The sequence below is a fragment of the Egretta garzetta genome, unplaced genomic scaffold (assembly GCF_000687185.1).
Source record: "Egretta garzetta isolate BGI_Z169 unplaced genomic scaffold, ASM68718v1 scaffold1262, whole genome shotgun sequence".
Classification (NCBI taxonomy): domain Eukaryota; kingdom Metazoa; phylum Chordata; class Aves; order Pelecaniformes; family Ardeidae; genus Egretta; species Egretta garzetta.
The window spans coordinates 6,509-13,445 of NW_009258821.1; the positions used below are offsets into that span (position 1 = coordinate 6,509).

Below are 6,937 nucleotides of genomic sequence, written 5' to 3' on the forward strand. Positions count from 1 at the left end.
GGGAAAAACCCACCAAAAAAACCAAAACCAAACAAAAAAATCCAACGAACCTTGGTGGTGGTGGTTGTACTGGGAAACTATTCCGAGAAAGCCGAACTTGGCAGGCGCTCAGAAACATCTGCCGGCGCAGTTGAAGCTGGAGCGGGCTGCCGTGCTCCGAAATAAGGGCGAGCTGGAGCCGCTGAGAGCTGTCCGCCCTCCCCCCCATCCCACATCAGCCCCGCAAATGCTCAAATCTGCCTTATTCCCCTTATTTCAGCCATTCGGAGTCCAAATTATCGCGATGGCTGCAGCTCTTGGGCTCCTTTCCACCGCTGCTCACGCTTACCTCCCTTGCAGTTTTACTATTTTTTTTGTGTGTGTGTGTTGTTTGGGGATTCTCCAAGGCGAGGGGGCTAAAATGAGTAAGAAAATGAGCGGTGGAGTAGGAGAGCCGGGTTCCTCTGCTTCCACATTGAATGTTTAATAGAATTACAGCCCCCAGCGATGCTCTGCGGTCTCACTCCGGAGAAAAGACGATAAATATGCAGCGGAGCGGGGTGGTTGGGAGCTCCTGTCGCTGTCTGAATGAGCTTTTCTTTTTTTCTTTTTTTTTTTTTCTTTTCTGGCCCTGCCCAAGGTTATCATTTCCCAGAGTGGGCTTACAAAACCGAATCCAGCCCCGGCTCCCGACAGATCCAGTTATGGCATTTCATCCTGGAGCTGCTGCAGAAGGAGGAGTTCCGCCATGTCATCGCCTGGCAGCAGGGCGAGTACGGGGAGTTCGTCATCAAGGACCCTGACGAAGTGGCCCGGCTGTGGGGCAGGAGGAAATGCAAACCCCAGATGAACTACGACAAGCTGAGCCGGGCGCTCAGGTGAGCACAAGTTCCCGTGAGGGTGAGGGGCTGGTAACGAGCCTTCCTCCCGGCCTCCCCCGCCTCGTTGGGGTCACTGACCCTAGATATTCGCTCCCTGGTGGCCTGGCGCCTGTGGATCTGGGAGGTTTGTATGCGACTGGGAGTTCTGGGATGCCATGGGGCTCGGGTAGGTCTGACTGTACTGGGGTGTGATGGGGGAGACTGGGGAGGGAGGCCCCGGTTCACCGTACTGTCTTCTGCGTCCCGGTGTAAATGTGCACCGCTGGTTCAGGTTGTCACCAGGACAGCTTCCTTCAGGGGAGCTTTTCCATCTCTTTTCTCGGCTTCCATTGCCGCTACTGGTTTGAGCAATGAAGGTGTGGGAGGAAACCAGAGGTGTTACCCTGTTATCATGCCATCAAGGTACCGTTTCAGAGAAAGCAACTCCCGTCTCTAACAGAATTTTTATTTGCCTCTTTACAGCTAAATCCGTGTCAGGCAGAGGTTTGGTGCCAGTCCCGTGGCAAGGGCCTGGACTGGCTGTTTCCCAAGCCATGGTGGCATGAATTTGGGTGTCCTGAAGGACACCCTCTGGCCACCAGTGTCTCCTTGTGCCAGACAGGGGCTGAGCCTTCCTCGCTTTGCGCTTCACAACTCCCGAGCTTCCACACTTTGCCCTCTTTTCCTTCGACCCTTCCGTAAGGGTTTGGGTTTTTTTTCCAGTTATTGCTGCCTATTTTGAAGTCAGACGGTGGAAAACTAGCGTGACCCTCGGAAGCGTTTCAGCATTTCAAGCCTGTCACCTGCAGGAGTGGCTGGATTCCTGACAGGTCCTGGCATTATCAGTCTTGTAACGTGGACTTCGCTGCCTTACGCCCTCTGATACCTCCTGGGTGGAGCTGACAAAAGACAAACAAGGCAGCAAACACAAGAGTCTCGGACTGGAACAGGAAGGAAACAATAAATTGAGTGGCACCGAGGCTGTAATTGGTACATGGGAGTGGAAAATAGCCTCTACCTGCTGACACCGGTCACGTCTTGGCATCTTGGTGCCGAGGGCGCTGCGGGTGTCGGCAGCGGCGTCAGCTTGGGGACCTGCGGCTCCTTCCCTGCTCCTGCTCAGAGCTGGCCCTGCTTTTTTCGGGGCGCGCTGTGGCAACAGGCGCCGCGTGTTAATCTCCCTCCTAAGTCTGGAGCGCGGTGGCGATGATCCCCGTGCAACGCCTTTGTTTGTACGCCAGTATGAGGAGGCTGAGGACAAACAGTGGTGGTGTAAGTGGGGAGGAGGCTGCGGTGGGGATTATACCCGCTGTCGCTGCGGCCAAATTCCTCTGCCTTCGTTTGGTGCCGTGAAGGTGAGGAAGGGAGGCTGGCCGGCGATCCGGGCTGGCTCCCGGTGCCTGCCCTCCCCAGCCCCGATGGGTGCTGCCTGCCAAGGTGTGTTTTTTAATCCAGAGGTGCAACTGGGTGAGCAGAAGGGGAGCCACTTGCTCACGGGCATGAAAGGAAACCAGCTCTCCCAATTTCCAACTTGTACGCTGTTAAAATACCCTGGGCCTCAAAGACTGCAGAAATAAAAACCAAATCTGAGGCTCTCTGAGTAATTTGGGCCCTTTTTGCTCAGCAGCATCGTTGCGCTGAGTTTTGTTCTGCCCCGGCCCAAGAACACATTCTCCTCTCTCATGTTCTGTGTCTTGGCACGGGTTCACCTGAATTTTCTGCTCTTTTGGGTCCTGTCGCGTTCCCCTGGCAGTCGCAGCCCCCACGGAGCGACCCTGGGCGGATGGGAAGAGGGAGGTGGCGCCAGCACCGTGCGGGCTGCTTCTACGAGAGCCCCCCAGCCCATGGCGCTGGTCCCAGTTTGGACAGGGGGGTGAGAACAGCGTGTACAGGCTTGGCCCGTTGTTCAGCTTTCGCTTCCCTTCAGGATCTCACCTTTTCCCATATGTTCTAAGGAACATAATGACCTGTAAAATGGTTTGAAACCTGGCGCTAAAGAAGCGGTGGTGTACAAGGAGCGGGTGGCATTTGGAAACTTCCCCATGGACCCGTATTTTTTTGGACTAATCTCATAAATTCTCTGGGCAGCTTCACTTTTGTAGCTACGTCAGAGGCGGATGCCGATGGTGCTAAAAGAAACGAGACCTTTAAACCGATCACCTTTGATCGATCTCTTTTTTTTTTTTTTTTTTTTTTTTTTTTTTTTTAAACTTCCCTTGACAGATACTATTACAACAAGAGGATTCTCCACAAGACAAAAGGCAAAAGGTTTACCTACAAGTTCAACTTCAGCAAGCTGGTGATGCCCAACTACCCGTTCATTAACATTCGGCCTAATGGTGAGTGCGGGGTCGGGGCTGCCGCTTTTAACCATCCCTGCTCCCTACGTGTGGAATGGGGCTGGGACCGACCCCCCAGCTTCTGCAGATCCCCCCCTCTCAGACATCTCCTACGCTTGAAAGACCACTGGGGCGATCGGGGCACGTCTGGGCGTCGATAAAGCCTTACCCGGAGCGCTCCTTCCCTTGGGTTTGTCACGGGTGCATCTCTGGTTGTCTTTGGAGCGGGGGGAGACTGGAGGCATTTTGGTTTCCTATTTGAGCTTGCTTTTATGGGTGCTGGGGGGTTGCTTTGCTTTGCTGTCAGGCAGGGGGGGGCGGGTGTCCTTGGGATAAGAGGGTTTTAGTTCTGTTGGAGGGACCTTGCCTCGCTCACATGCTCGTAACGTCAGTTTATGGGGCCATATAAATGTGAGCTTTCCTGACAAGGAGCTTAGAGGTGCACGGGGAAGGCACGCATGCGAGCGCTATCAGAAAGCTGGCAGCTTAACAGCGGTTTGCTCTCCTCCCTGCTTCTGCAAAGGCCCCTTGTTTGCTTCGCTTCTGCTCCTTTTATATCAAAAGGAACTTGGCTTAACCAACTTCTATCTGGAGGTCAGAGGAACCGAATAGCGAGCGCAGAGCTGCTTCCAGAGAAGAGCAGTAACTCAGGTCTGAGTTTGACTAAAATCGCAGGTATTTCTCGATTCTCCCTGCGGCAGAACGGCGTGCTGTGACGTTCAGGATAACGCAAAAGAGTTTGGGAACGGAGCGTAATTGTTCCCTGCTCGTCCTAAAAAGGCCTTTTGAGTCTCTTGCCAGGAGCAGTAGCAGGAGTTCACTCCGGGTTTGTCCCAGAGTCAGCAATACTGCTGTGGTTTCTCTGGAAGAGGGGTCTTTTGTTCGCCAGCTCCTTTTTGCTGGGGTTAAGCCCCCTCGTAGCTAGATTTCTACAGCTGGGGCGATTGCCTGCCTAGCTGTGCAGCCACCACGCAACCAGGGAAATGAGTGGCCGTCGAGTCCCTCAAAAAAAAAAAAAAAAAAAAGCCACCAAAAAAACCAACCCCAAAACCTTCTGGAAGTCATTACAGCGAGGCCCGAGACTGCAAACTCTCCGCAGCAAAGCGAGCGTGAACTCGGAGGCGCCTGAACCGGCCTTTCTCACAGCCCTGTGCGCTTGGTTCTCACCTCTTGAAGAGTGCCCCAGGGGAAGCCTTGAAGATCCGTCTAGCAGGGAGAGAGCAGGGGAAAGTGGGGATTGAATGTTGACTCTGAAACCCCGGCGGCTGAGAAAAACAGGTTACGTGTGGGCAAGAGTATTTCTCATCGGTGCTCGTGTAGCCTGCGCCTACGTACGGCGGGGACTGCTCGTTGATCTCGGCAGTCGAAGCAACCTCCAATCCCTCCCCACCTTTAGGGGGGTCCCGGCCGGCTGTGAGCGCCGCTGTGATTTCAAGGCACTGTCTTCTAAGCCAAGAGGAACCCCAAAAAGGGGCTGGGAGAATAGAAATATTCCTAAAGGCAGTTCTGCTTCACCTGTGGGGGACACGCTGCCTTTACGGCAGCGGGGAGAAGGGAAATGTATTCTCCAGGAGTCCTCAGCCAAAGCACGGGGGTGGAAGATGTAGTATGAAGCTGCACTGCAAATCTGTAATTACTTGCAGCGACGAGTCTGGGCAGTTCCAGCTCAATATTGCTCACTGCTGTTCCTTTTCCCTGTTTGCAGCCACTCCCTCCTATCTCTGGGGCATGCATTTAAAAAAAGAAGTTTGGAGAACTGGAATGCACTTGTCTAATTACAACCTGTTTTCTTTCCTCCTGGCTGGGATGGGGGATGGGATATCAAACCTGTTTGGGGCACTGGAATCAGGTTTCCTCTCTCTGCCCTCTCGCTCCGCACAGTTTTGAAGGGAAGGGGAGAATCGACGGGGCGCATTGCGGAGGTGAGAAAGCGGGGTGGAAGAATTTGCCTCAGCGTGGCTCGTTACGGCACGAGTAAGTCGTAGCCGGGTGGCTCTGTAGGCACGGCGGTGGAAGAAGAGCCAGCAGGAGCTGGCAGCGTTCCTGGCAGAAACCTTGGAGAGAAGACGTCTTCCCAGAAAAGCACAAATCAGTGACTTTCAGTCAGCCCCAAGAGCTGGAGGGTTGCCAGCAGCCGCTTCTGCCGGTGGCGGCGGAGCACGATTGCTTAACCCTGCTCCTAACGCACCGGCGTCGAGACGTTTTCTGGTTAAACCAGAGCGAGGAGGTCAGGGGAGGGCGTCCGAAAGTGGAAGTTATTTCAGTGGCACTGGAGGTTCACGAAACCTCAGCCGGGGCGGAGAGAGAGGAGAAGATTCATCCCCAGCAGTGGCAAGGTTTTGAGGTGGGCAGAGGAGACCGGAGCTATGCAGGGGAAGGGAGCAGATGGGGAAGGCACCTCCCATCTAATCGTCTGCTGCCTTGTTGATAGCGCGTGGTATTTTTGTGTTACTCTTCCAAAACGCCTGCAGGCACGGCCCGAAAAGCAGCTCTTTACCTGTGATCTAACCCCCTCAGCAACTGCGCGCTCATCTCTCTCCTGTCCTCTTTTCTCTTTTTTCCTCCCCCCCCCGTCCCCTTTCCCAGGTGTCGTGCCGCAGAGCGCTCCTCCTGTCCCCACGGCTTCGTCCCGCTTCCATTTCCCACCGCTGGACAGCCACTCTCCCACCGAAGATGCCCAGCCCAGTCGATTCTCCGCTGGCTCCCTGGTCCCATCCAACCCCGAAGCGTTGGGTGACAGCGGCGAGAGGAAGCCGGACATGCCGGAGCTGGAGGACGGCTCCTCGGATTGGCGCCGTGGCGTGGATCTCATGGCCTCCCGCAACGCCGTGGGCGCTGGTAGCGTCAACCACCAGAAGCGCAAGCCTGATATTATGCTCCCTCTCTTCACCAGGCCCGGGATCTACCCGGATCCTCACAGCCCTTTTGCCGTGTCCCCTCTGCCGGGGCGCGGCGGGGTCCTGAATGTCCCCATCTCTCCTGCGTTGTCCCTGACTCCCACCCTTTTCTCCTACAGCCCCTCTCCAGGCCTCAGCCCCTTCACAGGTAGCAGCTGCTTCTCTTTTAACCCCGAGGAAATGAAACACTACCTGCATTCGCAAGCTTGCTCCGTCTTCAACTACCACCTGAGTCCGCGGACTTTCCCCCGCTATCCGCTCATGGTGCCACCACTACAGTGCCAAATGCCCCTGGAGGAGCAGCCCCAGTTCCCCATCAAGCTACAGCCTCCGCCCGTGGGGCGTAAAAACAGAGAGAGACGGGAAAGCGCCGAGGAGCCGGCGGCCCCCCAGCTCGCCACTCCTCCTCCCAGGGTCAAGGTCGAGCCCGCGATGGACAAGGAGGCAGAGTCCGAAGAGCCGGCGGGGAAAGGAAAAGACAAAAGTGAGAGAGAGGAAGGCTCCGGCGCGGCTGCCAGCCTGGAAGAGGAGAAAGGGCCCATGTTTGCCAGACCAGCTGCCCCGTCGTGGCACCCGGCCCCGCTGGCCCCCACCCAGGTCGGCTTCTCGGCTGAGGAATCCCAGGAGCAAGGGGAGAGCAGCGGGGAGAAGTCATCCCGAGAGCCTGCCGGAGAACCGGGGGCGCAGGAGAAGAGAGAAGATGCCCTGATGCCTCCGAAGCTGCGTCTCAAGCGCCGCTGGAACGGTGACCGGCAGGCGGACGTCCCCGAGGAACGTCCCAACGGCCGAGTCCACTGGAACGGGGCGCTGGGCAGCCCCCACCTCACGGCGGGGGGCCAAACCGGGCGGGCCACGGGGGGCG

The 6,937-nt window shown here is 56.2% G+C and overlaps 1 protein-coding gene across 1 annotated transcript in view; it reads left to right on the forward strand.

The window, feature by feature from the left end:
• The window catches only part of ETV3 (ETS variant transcription factor 3), a gene marked incomplete at its 3' end in the record, with an annotated part of 7,405 nt that extends 471 nt beyond the window's left edge, over positions 1-6,934 (forward strand). The window contains exons 2-4 of the mRNA XM_009649666.2: positions 620-857; positions 3,063-3,178; positions 5,765-6,934. Of these exons, the coding sequence (XP_009647961.2) occupies positions 620-857; positions 3,063-3,178; positions 5,765-6,934 (1,524 nt within the window). The remainder of the gene's footprint in view (positions 1-619; positions 858-3,062; positions 3,179-5,764) is intronic.
• Between the last annotated feature and the right edge of the window lie 3 nt (positions 6,935-6,937).